This window comes from Eucalyptus grandis, chromosome 1 (genome assembly GCF_016545825.1).
Source record: "Eucalyptus grandis isolate ANBG69807.140 chromosome 1, ASM1654582v1, whole genome shotgun sequence".
In the NCBI taxonomy this organism is placed as follows: domain Eukaryota; kingdom Viridiplantae; phylum Streptophyta; class Magnoliopsida; order Myrtales; family Myrtaceae; genus Eucalyptus; species Eucalyptus grandis.
The window spans coordinates 5,397,022-5,416,859 of NC_052612.1; the positions used below are offsets into that span (position 1 = coordinate 5,397,022).

At 37.6% G+C, this 19,838-nt stretch overlaps 3 protein-coding genes across 3 annotated transcripts; all 3 read right to left on the bottom strand.

Moving 5' to 3' along the window:
• Positions 1 to 1,846: 1,846 nt before the first annotated feature.
• Positions 1,847 to 3,186, bottom strand: LOC120294655 (MLO-like protein 1). Its single transcript, XM_039315003.1, has 5 exons — positions 3,143 to 3,186; positions 2,783 to 3,016; positions 2,611 to 2,678; positions 2,447 to 2,510; positions 1,847 to 2,325 (listed from the first exon to the last, which is right to left on the bottom strand). Exons 2-5 carry the CDS (start codon positions 2,852 to 2,854, stop codon positions 2,029 to 2,031), a joined length of 501 nt encoding a protein of 166 aa, XP_039170937.1. The 5' UTR covers positions 2,855 to 3,016; positions 3,143 to 3,186; the 3' UTR covers positions 1,847 to 2,028.
• Positions 3,187 to 5,557: 2,371 nt separating this feature from the next.
• On the bottom strand, positions 5,558 to 7,957 carry LOC120286398 (MLO-like protein 15). Its single transcript, XM_039315097.1, has 7 exons — positions 7,811 to 7,957; positions 7,639 to 7,696; positions 7,258 to 7,484; positions 7,053 to 7,160; positions 6,453 to 6,717; positions 5,750 to 5,827; positions 5,558 to 5,645 (listed from the first exon to the last, which is right to left on the bottom strand). Exons 1-5 carry the CDS (start codon positions 7,934 to 7,936, stop codon positions 6,613 to 6,615), a joined length of 624 nt encoding a protein of 207 aa, XP_039171031.1. The 5' UTR covers positions 7,937 to 7,957; the 3' UTR covers positions 5,558 to 5,645; positions 5,750 to 5,827; positions 6,453 to 6,612.
• Positions 7,958 to 18,231: 10,274 nt separating this feature from the next.
• Positions 18,232 to 19,465, bottom strand: LOC104429750 (rust resistance kinase Lr10). Its single transcript, XM_039309174.1, has one exon. The coding sequence runs from the start codon at positions 19,105 to 19,107 to the stop codon at positions 18,334 to 18,336; it is 774 nt and encodes a 257-aa protein (XP_039165108.1). The 5' UTR covers positions 19,108 to 19,465; the 3' UTR covers positions 18,232 to 18,333.
• Between the last annotated feature and the right edge of the window lie 373 nt (positions 19,466 to 19,838).

Consider the following 19,838-nt stretch of genomic DNA (forward strand, 5'->3'; position numbering starts at 1 on the left):
TAAGGTGTATTGGCTTACTAATTGGTTTTAGTGGGGTAGAACTTGCTAAGACGTAGTCTCACCCCGTTGTGGGACAACATTTCAGATCCCTAGATGGCAATACGTACACAAATAAAGTAGGAAACTCGCATGAGTCGGACAACGGCTGCTGAGTCCAGCGCCCAAAACAAAGCATGGCCATGAAGAAAAAGGGCGATCGGCCGAGAGTGCCTACCCAGCTCACAGCGTCAGACTGCAGACGAGCTCAATAGATTGGGCTACGTCCGTTCGCCTCGCTCGCCCACGAGCCGGGATCCTCATGAAGCCGACCCCGAATCGGAAAAAACTAAGACCGCCTGAGCAGGGACCTACCGTTCAAAGCGGACAAGGAGTGGCGGAGGATCGTCGGTTTTGGTTCGGAAGTGGCAGCCAACAACGGCCCTCTCAATTGCGTTCTCTCTCTTTCACAGCGGGATCTCTCTCAGATCTCGCTTAGTCTCTCGGCCTCTCTCACCAAATCTCGATTCCTCTCCCCTCTACCTTGCTCACAGATCTCTCCCGGGCTTCTTGGATGTCTCTCCGAAGAAAACCCCTCAGATCTCTCTCTCCGTATGTGTTTTTCCTTGGCTCGCGAACGCCCCATTTATAGGCCAAGGAGGCTGATCAACGGAGGTGGTCCAGCTACCGATCCTCAGCGCGCCGACTGGCCTCCCCCTCGGCTAAACCGGTGTCCTATCTCAGCATTGAAGGCGGTCACTAAAGGAGTTCGCCCAGACGTCCCCGCTGTCCGAGTTTCTCGCCAAATCTTGTGCTGCTCCATTTGGTGGCATTAATGACGCCTGCTAACCCGCCCCCTCCATCGCCGACTACTCTACTTTGCTCTAGTAGATCGTCCTCACACGCGTGAGGTGTAGAGGAGGGAAGAGGAAGGAGGGAAGAAGGAGGGGAAGAGAGGCCCAGCCCTCGTGGGCCCCTTTTCTTTTTGAATTTTTTTTTATATATATTTATCCAAAATGCAGTAATATAAAAAAAATAAAATTTAGTTGATGCAAATAATATTAATGTCTATATGATGTGATGTGATGGAAAAAAATTTGGCTAGCGCCAAATTTGGTCCCTAATTTTCTATGCATTTAAATTCAAGATATTTAATCAAAATTTAAGTTTCAACATATCTCAATTTATATTCTAGCTTGAGTAGGAAATTTAATAGTCGATGTGCCGCTCGAGTCAAGTTTCGTCGTCGAAGAAAAAACTGTTTTATTTCTAAACAAAACTCTCCCTTTTTGCCTGGACGAAGCAGTAAAGCTAAAGAGTGTATATGTTAAGAAAAGGAAAGTGTGTAGAAAATCTTTATTATAAATGAAATGTTTCCCTTTTCCCTTTTCACAATCTTTTTATTTTAATTGCAGGAGAGGAGAAAACCACGTAAAATCTAATGTACTTCCGCAATCGAGTCATTTGATCTTATTTACATTTTAAGAGATAATCCCAAAACTATTTCCTCAGAGCTATGATTGTTTCTTTGTCATTATACAGATGGTTTGATGAGCATGAACGAAGGTATTAACAGTTTTGATTGGCTAATTTCAGATACCGGATCATTGTTTAGTCTCTTGAATGGTCCGTGGTGTCAATCTGTCCATACATATATATTTCAATTGAAAAGAAAGATAGGTTGGTTTTAATTGTGAAATTGATCGAGCAATCCAATTAATAAAAAAAATATAAGTGTTTTTTCCCTCCAATGTCAGCTTTCTGTACTCTCGGAACATACCTGACTTATCATTTGATATGAGAGTTCCTTGTTGACTTATGATTTTGTAGAAGATGAAACGAGTTGAAAAGAGAAACATACACTCATGGATAAATCAATTCATGAACTCATTATCTGGATTGTTGGTGCAGGCTTGGTTGTGCTTCAATGTCTTCTATTGTAGTCACTTCACTGGCTTCCGTTATCTCAACTCCGGAACTTCCTAGGACCAAACGATTCAATCCCAAACTCTTTCTGGCGGAACCTTCTGAGTTTTTAGAGAAAAACCAGGCTTAATTTTTGCGAAATTTTGAAACAATTTGTTTCATCAAAGCGATGAAACCTCGAGATACTTTCTTCTGCAAGTCTAAGACCTTACTCCAGACAGATCCTTCACTTGAATCCGTCCGGGCCAGTTCAATATTTGTGGACTCCTCCGGTGAGTCCGGCTCCTTTCTATTATCAATCATCACCAAAATCGAGGTCACGATCTCTTTTTCTTCCTCTTCATCCGATGCGTACTTCTCCAAATGCCTCCTAATCTTACGTATTTTCTTCTGCTTGTCCGATTGCTTCTTCTCCAAATGCATCTTAATTTCATCGAGACAAATATAAAGAATAGGGCATCTTCAATTCCGTGATTTGAACTCCAAGAGAGAAAAGGAAAACTGCCAAATCTTGAGTGCGTAATAGGCAGTAAGTTCAACTAACCTGTGATTGTATAATCGCGTGCAGTGGTAATATTCTGGAGCTGCACACAATCTGGACGATCACTCTGAGAGCGCAATAAATACCACAGAAGCCAAATTGAAGGTTAGGCCTCAACGCACGGATTATAGAGTAATGATATAATAGACATGAGCAATAGGCCATACCCCATTACTATTCGGGGGACAACAAAACCAACCTTTCCCACAATGCAGGAGTGAAAACCATACTGGAACTGCATAGAGATGCAATAGCGTGTTACTTGGCATTTTCCCGATATGCAAGAGACATTGCTTAACATTATAAATGATGATGACGGTATGAGTTATTTGCGCTCACCATTATAAAGAAGAAGAAAGCAAGCTCCAAAGAGTTCACAAACAGCACGATGTGAAGCAGCCTGCCGACCATTTTTAGCCCAGCGAACCAGAAATCGTCTTCTGAAAATTAATAAACCAAGTCCTTTGCACTATTTTCGCTAGACTTGTCTTTGTCGTGTTTATGCTTTTTGGCAACTTCTTTTGCGAGTTGCATTATCATTCTCTCCAATTTGATGCTGATAATGACCATAAGCTGCGCAGAATTAGCGAGCACGCCTAATTAGATACAAAAAAAGGCTCATCTGTTTTTTTCCCCATCAAGATTCACTTGGAATTGCAAGACATAATGACTCAAAGGAGAGTTTTTATCACTACTTACAGTAAATGGAATGAAAGATATCCAAAAGTGCGCATTCCATCCTGTAAGAAATGCATTAAGAAATGGATTGCCACAATGAAGTCTATCTTGTCAAAGGCAAATAAAGAAAGAGATATACAATCGAGCTTAATCAGGATTAATAGGGATTTTATTCAGTAAGTTGAACTTTGATTGCGGAAAAATGTCACTGCTTTTCTGCTAACACTCAGATGAAACCAGTTTGATATGCATATTTCTGGTTTCCAGTAGGAAGACTCGCTGACGATTGTGTTCATATTATTTATAATACACTAATATTAAGATCCAAAGCAATATTTTCAATTTCACTATAATGATTTGCTCATCCTTAATGGCAATTTTCCTTGCATTAGATAAACACTGTTTCACGCAGTTCACTTTTCGTGCACCTAATCCTAATAAACCATAGTTGTTTTACCAAACATTTGCTCTATAATAGTTGCTCTTATTAAATGATGTCGAAGCTAATGGATCTTGCGGTGTTTAATGAGAGTGGAAGAAACTAGCAAAGAAATCAACAAGAAACGCTAGAATATGTAACCCATGGGGAGAGTTAATTGCAAAGAAATCCACTATGAATCCGAAAAGTATGGAGTTTAAAATCACTCAACTAATCAAGTGTTTCCTAACTCTAGTTATGTCTAAAGTAAAACCCATAAGTAGACCCGTCAAACGGGTTGGTCAGGTCGGGTTTGGGTCGGGTCATAAATGGTTTGACCAAAATCGACTCATTTAACCCTTTATGACCAATTTATTGCATTGCAAATTTTTTTACCCATACCCAATTTGACCTATACTCAGCCCATATTTGATCAATTTAACTAAACTTAAGAAAACTTATTTCTTATATATATTTGAAAAAATGGTATTGCTAAAATAGTTTTATACAACACAAATTTAATGAACAATTTTTATAATTTTAAAAATAATTATTTAAAAAAATCGAATTTTAAATTATTTTTAAAAAATTAAAATTAAAATTAAAAATATTTTTTAAGAATATAATTTTTCTTTTTCTTTTAAGAATATTTTTTCTTTTCTTTTTCTTTTTTGTTGTTCTTCTTCTTTGGCTAGCCGTTGGCCACGACGACGCCGACGCCCGGCCACAAGCGAGCCTAAAGCTTGCCGACGTCGGACAAGCTCGAGCTCGCCCCTCGCCGGATCTAGCGTGGCTCGAGCCTCACTTGACGCCAGCGAGTTCGAGTCTCGCCAAATCGGCGAGGTTCGAGCCTCGCCAAAACGTTGGCGAGGCCTTCGCCTCAATAGATCCAACAAGCTCGAGGCTTGCCTGGCCGGTCGCCGACCATCGCCGTGTCGGCCATTAGAAGGAAGAAGAAGAAAGAAAAAAAAAAAAAAAAAAAAGGAAAGAAAATTAAAAAAAAAAAATTCTAAATTAATTTTTATAATATATATATATATATATATATTATAAAAATAAGAGGGAAAAGAGAGATTGTGAGGTTTTGGTTGAAAATGGGTTCTAAATCCAACTCACTTAAGACCCGCTTAAGACCCACCTAAAACTCACATATCTTAAGTCTTTAATTGTTAAATTTATTTAACTACTTTTTGTCAAAAAATAAGTGACCCATATATGACCCATTTATGATTTAAATGGGTAATATATGGGTCTAAGACTCATTTTGTCACCTCTACCCATAAGTGTGATCTCATAATTACTCATTGAGAACTCATTTAGAAAACTTATAGAGAGAAAAACCCTAGCACTCAGCTTGTTTGTTAAAGTGGGTTATAAGAATTTCGTTTTTATATGTTATTACATGACTTGTTCACTCAAACTAGAAAACTAATTCAAAGTACGAATTCAACTCCAATGTGGAAAGTAATTTTGGTAATTTCTCGCTTGTTTGAATATCATACCACAAGTCCAATTTGGATGTGTAAGTACTATTTGGATCATGTTTCCTTCATGGACTCAAACGTGAAACATAATTTAAGAGTAACAAATTTAGAAATAGATATAAAGAATAATAAGTATGCATATATGTGCTTACCGGCTACATTCACGAGAAAATAAATCACGGCGCATAACCACAAGTATCATTTGCGATAATGATAAAAGTGCAAATTAGTATGCCTGAAGAAGTGCTTAATATTCTCTCATATTTTAAGTATCATTTCCATGAAAAAGTCATATTGTATAGTTTTTTCATGAATTTAATATTGTCAGAGAACGATTGGTTGATCCGATAACATTTTCAGCCAAAAATAGGGCAAATTAATTAACATATGCAATAGGACCTTTAGATGAGGATGAGTAATATGACATGTTCGAGTGAAATAGTTCTTCCTTCCTCTTAGCTCATCCTTTTCTTTTCCATTTATTGCTCATCAAGCCTACTTAAATAGCTTCGTATGAGGGGGTATCGTTTTACCTGATTCCCATCATTTTCTCAAAATCCTTTTGCAAAGTCCTCATTATGTACTTCTGAAAATCTTTCCCTGGTTCCTTGGGATTTCGTGCCTGTGGACACGACAGAATTGACAAGTAAATTAACCATCTCAAGGCAAATTATATTACAACGAGGACCAAAACTAAATTTCAGCTGAAGGATGTCCTCTACGTACCGCGATGAAGTTCTGACGAAGAGCGATGTACTCATGCTCGGTCAAAGAAGTGAACGTCTTCTGCAGAATCGACACGAGCTGAAGAGGAAAATGCAAGACAACGTCGGGCCTCTCGTCAAACATCTCTTCCTTCCAGGTAAATCATAAATATCGCATTCCATAACAATTGTAGAAAATGTATTGTTCATTCCACATTTCTAAACACCCTTCACAAGAATAATTGTAACCCACATGATATTATTAATTAATAATTTAATAATTATTAAAATGCTAAAAACTTATTAGTCATGAGAAGGTGCAACTCTTATGAAAAGGTACAACTCTTATGAAAAGATAGAATGTACATTGATGAAGTACACTTATTGATAGCCTATATTAAAAGTATGGTCCTCTCTCCACCCTACACAACGAGATGTTGTACTCTATCCGTAGTGAATTAAAGAAGAGAAATTGAATTTCTTCATTTATCCTATTTTTGCAATAATCATTTTTTTAAAGTATCATTATGGATAAAGGTACTTCATCAAAGTATGTTTAAATATATCTAACGTTGAAATGTAGTATGATCCAATGAAATTATAATGCGGAACATTTTGAAAATTGTATGATAGTTAAGGTTGCAAAGATATGCTCAATTTTGCAAGAGCCTCCAAACTCTCCCGTTTTGCAGTCGCAGAGAGCTTCAAGAGATTCAATGACTTACCATATATCTGAATGAGCCAAGTGGGTTATTATAACGTTCCTGAATTTTTGTGAGTACTGCGGATAAAAACAGAATAGAAACACCTCAATCAAATTAGGAACTTCCTTTGGAGACTGTACAAGAATTTTGAGGAGTGAGATCACTCATCTTCTCCTCCCTTTTACCATATTTGCTGGAGGAGGATGAATTCAACAATGTTACCATTTTGGATGTCATCTTTTTGGCTCCATTCGTCGTATATCTCCAGCATGCTCCATTGAATTATCTAACAGCATGGAAGGACGAAAATAACTAACGTTAAAAAATTGATCCAAGAGAAACCTCTATTTTTTTTAGTGATTTTTCTAATCTGGACAAATTTTACTTTTCAAATATAACTTTTTGTAAATATTGGATAACTCGCAAAAAGAAATACTCAAACACTCGAAGCCTTTTGAAATATCAACCAATGTACAATTGGAATCACATACAAATTCCTTCATGTTCTTTCGAAACTTAAATCTGATATATATTCTACGATATTGGAGGGAAAGTCGCAAGCATAAATAATAGAAAGTAACAGAAAGATGGAGTTGAAGTGACAAGGATGTCGTAGCACACCATAGATAATACTTTGAGCACACAGAGGATCACGTGAAAGGTAGCTAGCACAAAGATGAAAACGTCCAGCTGGTGGACTGCTTCAACAGACAGCAATGCCACCATCCCCTGAAAAGAAAACAAAAGAAAACAGTCGCACCTAATATTCGCTTCGTACCAATTCGCTGTAGTCAAGCAGCAGCAGCAACAGCTCTGGTAAAGTTACTTTTTGGCTACAGTAATCTGTGGTATCAGAAGCCACGGCGAGGAGGTGGCGTCCTCGTGTTGCACTGGAAGCGGAGGAACCAGTAATGAAATTGGCGATGGCAGAAGAAGAGTCGGGCTTCTTGCAAGGCAGCAAGACGTTGTCGAGTCGCTCCGATATGCAAATCTTCGCTATTCTAGTTTGGAACACCGTCAAGAGAAGCGATATGACACCCAATAGCATCAATTCTTCCATTTTCATCGGAACCCAAACAGGCAAAAAAAAAAAAAAAAAAAAAAAAGAAGAAGAAGAAGAAGAGAGAATTTATGTGCATGCGCATTAGTATTGCGAAATAGTAAAAAAAAAAAAAAAAAAAAGGCACCAAAGAGAGAAATCCCTCACCATCTTTGATCTTCCTTGAGCCGCCGACAAGCGGCCACCATTTGCTATCCTCCAAATACTGCATTCGACAAGGAAACTCGAGTTAAAGAATTGCCGGCATCGTAATTGACATGCCCGAGTTAGACTTCGGAGAGGTCCGTACTCTCGGACCTTAGGAAGCAAGAGTAATCACCTGGCCGGCGCAGCGAATGAATCTATCAACAACGATAGAAATGAACAATATGCTGAAGCACACTACAGCCACCACCCACGTCGGCGTATACTCTAACGAATTCTCGTCTACTCCCGCAACCGCCATTCTCTGTCTGTCTGTCTGTTCTGTCTGTCTCTCTCTCTCTGTCTCTCTGTCTCTGTCTCTCTCTCTCTCTCTCTATTATGCCTCTCCTTTGAATTCTCATATGGTATGTTTTCGTGCACTCGTATATATAGAATGATGCACCGACGGAAATGTTCACACACACGGCGACGATTTCTTTTTTGTTTTATTAGACTGAACACAAGCTGCTCAAGTCGAGCAATCTCGAGTTTCCAAAAGATGGGCCAGAACAAAAATTCATGCAGCACTTGAGGAATAAGCATTATGATGTTTAGGACTATATTAGGATTTGCAGCGGCAATTGAAGAATATTGAGTTTCCACGTCTATAATTTCCGATTGCAATCAGTCGAAAGGACGACATAAAAATTCCTGCAAAAGCATAAAATACATTGGCAGAAATAAAGTAATCAGGACCTAATTGGCATCCAAGACAGTTTGGGTAATCATCCTATATATGTACATATTGAAATGATCCCTTGCTTGTTTATCAAAAAGTTTTATTCCAAAAGCCAAGAAAGCAAAAGAATTGTGAACCAATTATTCTACTAACGAAGACAACTAAGGTATCTTATGCATTGAAAGATAGAAGAAAAGCATCTCATGCATGGATGATGCTTATTGCTTTGTGTCGGGTTAATGTTTTATCGTCAAATTGATACTATCTTAAGTCTGTTTGCACATCCATCTATGAAACTTTAGTACGCTGAAATGTTTGGTGATTCCATAGTTTATAAGGCACTTGTTGTTATTGATGAATATGATATTATCTAGCAAGTCAAATTAGCATGCTTGTATAGGATAAGTAGGTTATCCTCCATATCTAAAAAAGTCATTTTTTAGAAAACTTAAATTGAGAACCCCAATTAAGCCAAATTTGTAATTATATATGGGTTACATCCATACGAAGGAGGTAATCACGCTAGTTGCGTCTCCTCACCCTATCGAGCATTAAAAAAATTGACTAATTAATGGTTCAAATTTATAATTATATATGGGCTACTCTCTTTATATATCCAATAAATTCACGTCAATCCAAGATAGATCAACCTAGTCAAAGAATTCAACAGTTCTGCAAAATGCCAAATAAATATTTAAGTTGAGAATTAACAGAATCATTCAATACTTGACAAATTTGCTTAATAGTTACTTTTGTAACGATACAACGGAATCATATCCAAACCCGAGTGTTTCTCACTTGGAATAATCTAAGGACTGTGCTCGCCATTTTATAAAAGGACTCTTATACGATGCTATATAATTAATACACACGAATAGGGTAGTTTGCACGCATTCATAATAGTATATTGATCCAAAAAATAAAAAATCCATGTTATCTAAAAAAATATATATATGTTTGCTAAAGAGTGGGCTGGAATTGTCTAATCAGATTAGTCATAATTTATTATATAAGGATTAATTCCTCGCTTGCAAAACCATATAAAAAAAATTGATTCGAATCATAGAACACAAGGATTAATTTGACCAATATTAAATTTAAGACCAGATTGAACATTGATTAAGATGTACATAACTAAATGTTGGTATTGTCTCTTCTTTTTATTAATAATAGAAATTTAAAACTATTTTTTAAACCGAGCTGCTATGAACAATGTGATACATCTTTATTGAATATTTAAACATACTTATTCAAGTAGCTAATCAAAGTTTATTGCTTCATTTCTCCTATAAATCAGTGTGTCATTTTGTTGTTCAATTTTGTAAAGCAGGCATTACATTGATATTAGACGAGTCCTTTTCTTCTGGGTGTCGCGAGTATTGCCTAAAAGATATGCTTATGACCGATGATCAGGCACAACCTCTTTCAAGCTTATACCTCGCGCAACATTGAGATATTTTTAATAATTTTATAATAAGGAGTCGTCACTAAGCTATTAGGATCAACTAGAAACCAAATGAGATATAGGAGTGTATCTCACTTCATATGCAATCAGGGAATTCAGGATCGGAGACTTGATTACACTAATTAACTAATTAGTGTTATTTCGATACCTAATTTTGTTCATTTTAAAAAGAAACTTTGTCAAGCAGTTTGAATTAATTTTAGACTAATCCACTAATAGGCGATTAGCAGCTAAGGAAAGCGTTTAAATAAATTGCATGGGAAAGCAAATATTTAATATTAAGGAAAAGATAAATACTAATCTTAACTAGACTAAAGGGATCAAAACAACAAAAACATGCAAACAAGAGTAATTGTCTTTGAAGACAATTGAAACCCTAAGATAGAGCCCTAAAGGCTTACTTAATATTTTTAGCACACTTTAAGGTTAAGAAACTTCCATTTTTCAAGAAAATGGCTCAGAAAGTTTGTTTTTAAAATTTTTCAAATGAAATTTTGAATTTTCTGACATTTTTTAATTTTTTAATTTTTCTAATTTTTTAATTTTTAATTTTTGAAAAAAAGGAATTTTCAATATTTTCTAAAAAATTTTGAATTTTTTATTTTCTCTGAAAGTTCTAGAATTTTCAGAAATTTTTTTGAATTTTTATCATTTTTCGAAATTTTTTAATTTTTTTTTTTGAAAATTTTTAAATATATAACTAATATTTAATATTATGTTCGGGAAAAGGGGTCCCGACTGAAAGAAATAATAATTTAACTTTTTGAAATTTTTAATGATTTTTGTAATTTGTTTTATTCTCCACTATTTTGTCTTCTTCCCTATTTTGTCTTTTCCACTGCACCTTTTCTCCGCACTCCTCCTTGCCGAAGCAAATTTTCGCTTTCTTTTTCCATATTTTATTTTACTTTTTACTTCTTCTGTACTTTTCTTTTCTTTTTGTTTTTTCTTTTATTTTTTATTTGTCTCTTCCCCTGCGGTCTTCTTTTTCCCGACGCCTCCTTGCACGTCTTCCCCCCGAAACTTCACCTAGACAGCAACACCGGCATAGAGCAACCAGCGACCCTTTCACCGCCGAACCACCACTGTCTACCGGTTATCTATCCCGACTGGCGATGACCACCGTCGGCCACGAACTCCGGCAGCCAAACCATTTTCGGGTACAAAAATCTCCTCAGCTCAAGAATACTCGATTCCTCTACGAAAATCGCATGAAATTGCAATGGAAACATAAAAGACAGGCTCGGAGCAAGCACGAATCAAATCAAGTTTCAACCTGGGTTGCTTCTCGGTTCTCTCTGGGACATTTTGTCAAACATATGAGGTGCGCTACTATAACGAGATGTTTTTGGCTCAACCGAAGCTCGAACCATAACGGGATCTTCGACACGCGACAAACAAGACATCGAAAACAAAAAGTAAGGCGATGCAGGCTGGAGCTCGCGCGAACCGGACGGCCACGAGCTCTGGCCTGGTGTATCCGAGAAAGAGAGCACACACAAAGGCCGAGGGGACTTACCGGGTTCGAGTGGGGCGCTGTGGCGGATGGCGACTAGCGGGCTGGCCTCCGGCAACGACGAGCAATTCAGGAAACGACCAGCAACGAAGAGCAGCAACGTCACTTGTGTAGTAACGAAGAGCAGCCAGAATCGTCGCTAATGGAGCATACGTTTCTTTTCTGCCAAAGCAAGACCGGCATGAGGGCCTGAGGAAGAGAAGAAAGAGAGAGGGGCCGGGCTTGGGGAGAAAAATGAGGCTGGGCTTGGGCCCAGGTGAAAAAAAGATCCAGAGGAGAGGAGAACAGAAAATGACCGGGCCTAGCCCGGTCCGCTCTCTCTCTCTCTCTCTCTCTCTAAATATAATTTTCGATTTTTTTAAATTATTATTATTATTTTAAAATTTTAGATTTAATAATTAGTGATAGTTATGTAAAAATGCACGCATAATGAATTTTAATGAAAACATACACAATACATTTTAATGAAAGTTATTTACTTTACTCTTTACTTCTCTTTTTTTTTAGCAACTAATTTCTAATTTTGTATGCGATTAAGTCATAAATAAAATGATAAAATTTAGGTGTTAGCACTAGCCAAAAAACCAAAAACATATCTTACTATTTATCCAATGACTACTTACAATCTCTATTTTGGCAGACAACATTCACATGCCTTTAAGCAAAACCCTACATTAGAAAGACTAAATTGTCCCTCCTTGCACACTCATTTTAGCATATTTCTAAGGATTTGGGTGGTTTGGGGTTTAGGTCTGAATATTTTGGATGGGTAAGTATTTAGGATTTGGACTTGGATTTTCGTTTTTTTAGGAACGCAAGGAAAATTGACATGAAAGTACAAAGTGGTCTTCAAAAGTTTACTTAACTAGGTGTTTAGTATATTCTAATGTAGATGTGTATAATTGATATGGGTAAAAGAAAAGGTGTGATTTTCATATTCATCAATTTTTTTCAACTTGGACAGTAGATAATGTTCCTCTTTTATGTTGTCTTCTTACAAAGACCCCATAAAATGTTAACTTGCACATGACTCTTGAGTTGCTTTTTTCTTCTTTCAATTTTTGCTACAATTTGTAAGTCACGTTGGAGCGATACTTGTATAAATTGAGTGCACGTGAGCCTAGTCAATCTCAGCCGTAGAATCACGTGGGCCTCATTTGAATCCATAGGCTCATAAACACCCAAATCATTCAAAAACTTTTCATCATGTCAATGTGCTATATTATGTGTCGATAGCTAAATTTTAGCTAGTAAACTATTATTGCATTTCGTAAGAAAATTGGGAATTGAATTTGTGGATACCATATAATTTGACCCTAAATATATATAGACATGGCATAATCTTGCATTCACATTCTTTATTGCATTTTCGGCATTTAGACATTGGGCACATCTTTCTATTATGTGACCTGACCTGAAGTTTTTCATGAATTTAAACAAGAGTTTTTATGAAGGTTTTGGATAATGGCCTAACATCCGGGCGAAGCCTAAGCCCATTCGGTCACTTTAGGTCGATCCCACAAGCCCGACCTCCTTCTCCGTCTCTCCGAATTCATCCTTGCCATACCCTCCTTGTTGATCGAAATGGCCCCGGTTAAGGCCATTTCCTGCAATACAATCGTGAAAGAAAAACTGAGGGAGATAATAACAGTGGGGGAACGTTCAGTCGGTGCTGGCAAGAACAGAGAAAGCCGAAGAGTATTCTAGAAGAAAAATAAAACAGAGAGAGCAGAATGTTGAGAGAAGCAAAGGGATAGCAGGGCATGGGCGCTGAACAGAGGAGAGAGGTAGAGCCTTGGTGCAGAAAGAAGCAGAGATAGAGAGAAAGAGAAGAAAGTGGTGCAGTTCGGAGATACAAAGGAGAGATGACAATCGGCCAAGGGGAATGGGATATCCTCGGTCACAGGAAGCTACCGAAAATAAAAGAGCAAAAGCAGAGAGGACGAGCTCCGGGGGCAGAGCACGCGCACACGCATAGCAGAGAACTCATGGCACAGATAGCAACCTCTCCGAATTCTTGAGCAAACTACGAGAGAACTGGGCAGCACATGCGAGCCAGAAGATAGAAAAGCCGAAGGGGAATTGAGACTTTGGGAGGAAAAAGGGATTGGTGCATTCGATTCGAGGAGGATTTGGAATTTTTTAGCAACCACTCTAGAGCAGCAACCGGCTTTCCAGATTTTATCTTCGAGCTAATTGCTTGTGCTAGGTAAAATATCGGTTCGTTCCTTCAAATCATTGTTTCAAAGCGTCACTCGTCCTTCCATGTTATGTAGATCGAACACTATCTCTTGTTGATGAGTTTTCGCACGAGGAGATCGAAAACTTCCTTCAAATGACGGCTATTACAGTACTGAGCGACCACTAAACAGGGGCTGGTCTGCGACCGAGACGCAGCTTGGTCCGTGAGTGAGACGTGCCCTGGTCTGCCTTCTAGTATGCCCTGGTTTGCCGCTAGGATTGTGTGATCGAGATTGAAAACGGGTCGGGCCTCGGGTCTGGTCGGATCTCTGGTCAGGTTGTCGGTTGGCCAACTACCGCCGACAGTGACGTCATCGATGACATCATCCGGCGATTACCAACCGTTGGATGATGTCATCCGTGACGTCAGCACGCGTTGGTTCGCCAACGCACGCATAACGCTCACGCTATGGCTTTCCCAGTGCTTTGAGCGCATGTGGGCGCGTCGACCTCATCTAGCGGCGCTTGATCCGCTGTTGGACTCATCTTGATGAGTACTTTCATCCTGAATATTTAAAAATTGATTTTGGTCGGAAAAATATTTCAAAAATTAGCCAAAAACGTACAGGTATACGCGACCCCGAACCCGTTCTTTGCTTCGGTTCATTTTCGACGATTCAGATAGCAATTTCGACCAATAGACATCCAAACATTGTAAATTTTATACTCTTGATCTTGATATCAAATGGTAAACAAGAAAATTCAATGAAAAATAAGGCGGAAATCATAATCGGGCTCTGATACCAATGTTGGAATTCAAGTAGGTCGAAGACGACTTACCTCTTATCCAATAGGCAAACAACAATTAACCCCGGAATGAACGTTGAATTGCGGATGAATCATGAACAAAATTACCTTACGTTGCTCTGAATGCAATCACGAGGAACGCACCCGATTTCCACAGCGTAAATGCCGATTGTTCTTGTAAAGGAGAAGTGTAACGCTTCCTTTTCTTTTGATGGAAATTGGACAAGATAAGGAGAGAATTTTGAGCGTATGTTTTGCCAACCGTGCCAACAGTTTTTTTCTGGAGTCTTTTATATGACTCCATCACACCCCTTCAAATGGTGTCTTTCCATTGTAGCGTATGAAGGTGAAATGATGCGTTCTCATCGCACCCCATCATGGACGTACTAATTCAGTACAATAGTATGAGTACTCCGTCGTTTGGGAAAAATTTGGAGGCTTGCCGGCAGAGTTTGCTCCCTCAATGCACGGTTTGGTATCAACATACGAAATAGAAACAACATGCTATGAGCACTCATAAAGACCACTGAGTCTCCGAAAGAAAGTAGGGACTAATTCCACTTAAGTTGAAGTCTGCCAATGAGTAATGGGGAGGGATGGGCAATTACCCTCTTGTAGACCATCAACTATTGTTATGTCACCTCTAAAGTTAACTTTGTCGCCATAAAAGTTGTAATAGATTGACTTCACATAATATCTACCAGCATGTACATAGAAAACAATGCGGTTATTTTCACAAGTGAGCTCATATTTAGAATGGCCGCAGTTTTGGGATTGCCTTTCAACCGAGAAAGATAATTTATATTAGAAATCTCACCATAAGAGGAAGTGGCACATAAATAATTCTTCTTCATACCACAACTTGTCCCTAATAGTAGAACGTGCAAGATGAACAGAAACACATGATACAAATATATGGAGCCAAGAGAATTAATCATTTCTCCACTGCTCGATGCAAGAATGGAGGTTTTAGCTTTGGTAATTGTGGTGAAGGCTCCCCTCTGACGGACTGTATATGATCAAAAGATCAGTTGCGGGTCATCTGTCATTGAAATTTCCAAATCAACAAGACAAAGTCGAGTCAAGAAAAGTAACTTGTAGGGACCAATCAAAGGTTCCATCAGTGGAAATTACGCGGAGATCATTGTACATGCAACCAAGCTCACATAACACGGTGGTAAATTAATTTATGGATAGCTTTCACATTGATTAGGAAGGAAGCAAAAATCAACAAGATGCACCACATGAACTTCTGGATCCTTCCTCGTGACTTCACTCATGAAATCTTGGCTGATAGATTTTGATTTATTCAAAGTTGTAGTAACAACTTCATTGCCACTTCTAAGTATTTTTCTATATACAGAATCATTTATTCTTCACCTAACTTGTGCTTGAAATTTTTTATGATTATTTGAATATCTGAGTAAGAGTATGTTATAGGCAAAAGGTTGTTATGAGCTTATAGAAATTCTATGATGTTGCCGTCCATTACTAGATGTCTTTTCATGCATTTATAGATTAAGATTATGAACACGCATGGAGCTTAGAGTATGAATGTTGTTGCGCTACAACGAGCTGCAAAGAGTATTCCAAATAGATTAGCATATATGAAACATCTGTTTGTGTCGCTCGTATTGCAATAAAAAGTACTGCATATCATTTGCTATCCATTCAATCCGATGTTAGACATGACTGTAATTGCAATGAAGAACTGCATATAATCTGCTATCCATTTCAGAATATATTGCACTTTGACTTACTATGAAGTAGCATATAAATGTCCTTCAAACTGAATTCGACCAAGTGCAATCTTAACTTGGTATGACATTAGGAAATTGGCTAGATTACGATTAAAGTGATTAATCGAAAGTGATATGAACATCATAGCGTCAAGTGAATAAAATTAAAGTTCAGTGAGAATGGCGGACAGTCTCAATTGTCTATTTTCTCGCATGTTTCCCATCCTGTAGAAACTCGTAAAGAAAGAAAGATAGTGATTTCGTTAAAATGTGATTTATTGGATTAGTTAGAATTTTCATAGAGTGAACCCAGGGAATACGTTCTCCAAACACCAAACATAGTAAGAAAGGACTAAACAATTCAATTGTGCAAAAGGAAGAAAACAGGTTTATGAGTGGAGGGAGTGTACAACAAAAGCCAAATATCTTCATAGGAAGATTGTCGAGAGGTAGCCAAGTCTAAGTCTATTAATATATTCAGTTAAACCTACATTCATTTAAAAACTTAATTCTAGTATCTTCTTGTTTTCAGAGTTCAAAATTAAACTATTCGGTATTGATCATGTCTAACCTTGTTATTTACTCATCATTTTCCTCTATCAACAAGCATATTAATAATTTAATACACAATTATTGTAAAATAGTCATAAAAAATACAGTGTTAGTAATGGTAACCTTTATTCCCCATTCAAATCCCTTATCATGATGATCTCTACTTTTGGTGGCTAATTCCAACTTGCCTTCTATAATTTCATGGTTGTCTCGTCAATCCCTTGTTAGTTCTTTGCTTAGTCAACACCGCATACTTAGGTATCTTGTCTTTATCCGATCCAAGTTCCACCTGTGCAAAATGCGACGTGCGTGACATTACATGCTCAATTTTAATTAAACCCGTAATTAATTAAAACATAGTGATCAAGGAAAGGAGTCGCTCTTCTTCTTCATATGTGACATGCGGCTCATCATCAACTGCCATTTAACCATCTTTGTAGGAGTTTGTTTAATAAGAGATCATAAGAAATCGATTTCACATAATATTAATCAGCATATAGATGTAAGACAGATTTGTTGCAAGCGAAAAAAAGTAGTATATGTGGCCGGCGAAGGTTTTATTATATTAGAGGGAATTATGTAGAAATTGTTGTACTTGCAGTCAAGCTAACATAACGTGATGGCAGATTAGCTTATGGATTGCTTTCATATTAATTGGAAAAGAAACTTCTATGCTGTTTCTAGATTTGACGTATTATGGTAATTATACCCAAAATTGAATAAAAGTCCTTTTGAGTGATGGCATCTGATGTTCTATTTTATTTCAAGTCCAATATTTCATAAGCATCTCTTCGTTAAATTGTAAAAACGAAAAGGAAAAAGATATTAATATTGATGATACTAACATTTTGTTCATAAAGTTTTAAATAATGATTTTTTTTAACCCATCCCTTCCCTGCATCGAGATGTCCGGCAAAGCTGGTATGACGGTCAAACGTCATCATCACCAAAACTAGTCGCAATCCAAAATTTGGCATTTCTCTTTGTTCGTAATATCTTGTTCGATACCAGTTCATTTTTTTTTTCACATGTTATTCATCTTGTACATCAACTATTCAAAAGTCTCGTCTAACCTTGTCCCTTTTTACTTATCATTTTTCTCCGTGGATAACCATCTCGACAACTCAATATACCAATATTGCACAGTGGTCGTGCAATACCTACCTTAGCTAATTGTTAAAATGTCGCCGTATTCAAATAAATCACCTATCCTGATCAACACTCTGGGCTCATTCCACTCGGGCCCCTATAATCTCATGATTATCTTAGTCAACCCCTAAAAATTTAAATTGTCTTACTCAACATCCTCCACTTCTGATCACACAAAATGCTCATTCCATTCATCGAAAAGGAAGAATAGTGGGCCTATTATGTTTTTCCTCTAAGACATGTTCGAAGTTGTAGATTGCTTGAGGAGGTGGCTGTTGGCGAGGTGGGTGATCAGGCGGGGATCCAAGGGTCGGGGTGAGAGGTTTGGGTGGGAAGGAGACGCGAAGAAAAACGTACTATGTTATGCGAGGAAGATTCACATTAAACGAAAATAGAATCAATGCCATACGACACTTTAATGTCCTTCAAAATATGGCCATGGGGAGTCTACTAGAAAATACTAGTACTATATAAAAATCATGTAACGACTTCATAAATTACATAGTGAATTGTGATATATGTTAACAGTGACATTTTTATCTTGCATCTAGTTTTTGCAAGAGGGGAACAATCAAACAATACCTGACTTTATAAACTCATTGTGATGCTGAAACTGGTAGTTGTTAGAAATTATTGGAGTACTTGACGAAGATGAGACTGTTTCAAGTTCTATCTCATCATCAACATCATCAATCAGTGTCTCCATTGGATACAAAAGCGGTTTTGGAGGCAATTGTAATTTGTCCATATCTCCTTCAAGCATATCTAGGACTCTCTTCATCGATGGCCTATCGTTAGGGCTCAATTGTATACACCATAGAGCAACGATTATCATCTTCCTTGTTGTTTCTTTTTCCTCTTTCAGGACACCTACCGTTCCAACCTCATTTTCTTTGCCAAGTTGATCATAAACCCACAAAGGGAAGTAAACTTGACTTGAATGTTCTGCATGTGCATTTAGGTTTCTCCTTCTACCGGCCATTTCCATCAACATCATCCCAAAACTATAAACATCAGCTTTATAAGAAATGCCACCAATATCCTTATAGAATAGCTCGGGTGCCATATATCCCAAGGTTCCTCTTGCTGTAGTCAATGATACTATGCTATGATCAGTGGGATAAAGTTTTGCAAGTCCAAAGTCAGAAACTTTCGGAGTGAAACTTCGGTCTAAAAGAATGTTGTGAGGCTTGATGTCAAAGTGTAAAATTTGCATGTCACATCCCCGATGAAGATACTCTATTCCTCTAGCTATGCCAAGAGAGATCTCATACATTTTCTTATAATCAAGAGAATTATCACCATCCTTATAGGAAATGTGTTTATCCAAAGATCCATTCGGCATGAAATCATAGACAAGAGCTTGTTTGGAGTAATCAAAACAAAAACCAACAAGTTGCACCACATTAATGTGGTGGATCCTTCCAATTGTGGCCACTTCGCTTATAAAATCTTGGCCGTCAGATTTTGATTTCAAAATCTTAATCGCAACTTCATTGCCACTTCTAAGTATTCCTTTATACACGGAACCATATCCCCCTTCACCTAGCTTGTGTTTGAATTTTTTGTGATCTTCTTAATATCTGAGTAAGAATACCTTACGGGCAAAAAATTGTTGTGAGCTCGTAAGAATTCTTCAATGTTTGGGTCGATCGCTTGATGCCTTCTCATCCACCTATAGATTAGAAGTATCAACACACACGGAGCTCCAAATATGAATTTTGCTGCCAAGAAGTGGGCTGCACAAAAATTTGGCCATTTATTAGCGTAGTGTAATAAAACTTTAACACATACACTTTTTTGCTGCTTGATATCTTCATAAGTGAAAAGGATTAGTCATACCGAAGACAAAGCCGAAGTTTGAAGCTGCATCTCGCGCAACAACACCTATGATACTCCATGTAGGATTGGCTGTAAAAAGCAAGAGAATTCATTTGAGATTACTGTTAATAATTAATTAGTATTAATAACAATCAGTGAATAAGTAAATCTATCATTACTAGTAACAAGGGAAAAGTACCAAAAAAGTCATAAACCTATTGCATTAATACATATTCAGTCTTAAACCTTTAAATG

Excerpts from the sequence above, each read along its gene's own strand:
- LOC120286398 (XM_039315097.1), bottom strand. The coding sequence starts at position 7,936 with ATGGCGGTTGCGGGAGTAGACGAGAATTCGTTAGAGTATACGCCGACG. Across the intron at positions 7,697-7,810 it reads TCATTCGCTGCGCCGGCCAG|TATTTGGAGGATAGCAAATG; the intron begins GTGATTACTCTT and ends TGTCGAATGCAG. Across the intron at positions 7,485-7,638 it reads CTCAAGGAAGATCAAAGATG|AATTGATGCTATTGGGTGTC; the intron begins GTGAGGGATTTC and ends TGAAAATGGAAG.
- LOC104429750 (XM_039309174.1), bottom strand. The coding sequence starts at position 19,107 with ATGCCGAATGGATCTTTGGATAAACACATTTCCTATAAGGATGGTGAT.
- LOC120294655 (XM_039315003.1), bottom strand. The coding sequence starts at position 2,854 with ATGGTCGGCAGGCTGCTTCACATCGTGCTGTTTGTGAACTCTTTGGAG. Across the intron at positions 2,511-2,610 it reads GTCCCCCGAATAGTAATGGG|AGTGATCGTCCAGATTGTGT; the intron begins GTATGGCCTATT and ends TTGCGCTCTCAG. Across the intron at positions 2,326-2,446 it reads ACGCGATTATACAATCACAG|ATGCATTTGGAGAAGAAGCA; the intron begins GTTAGTTGAACT and ends GATGAAATTAAG.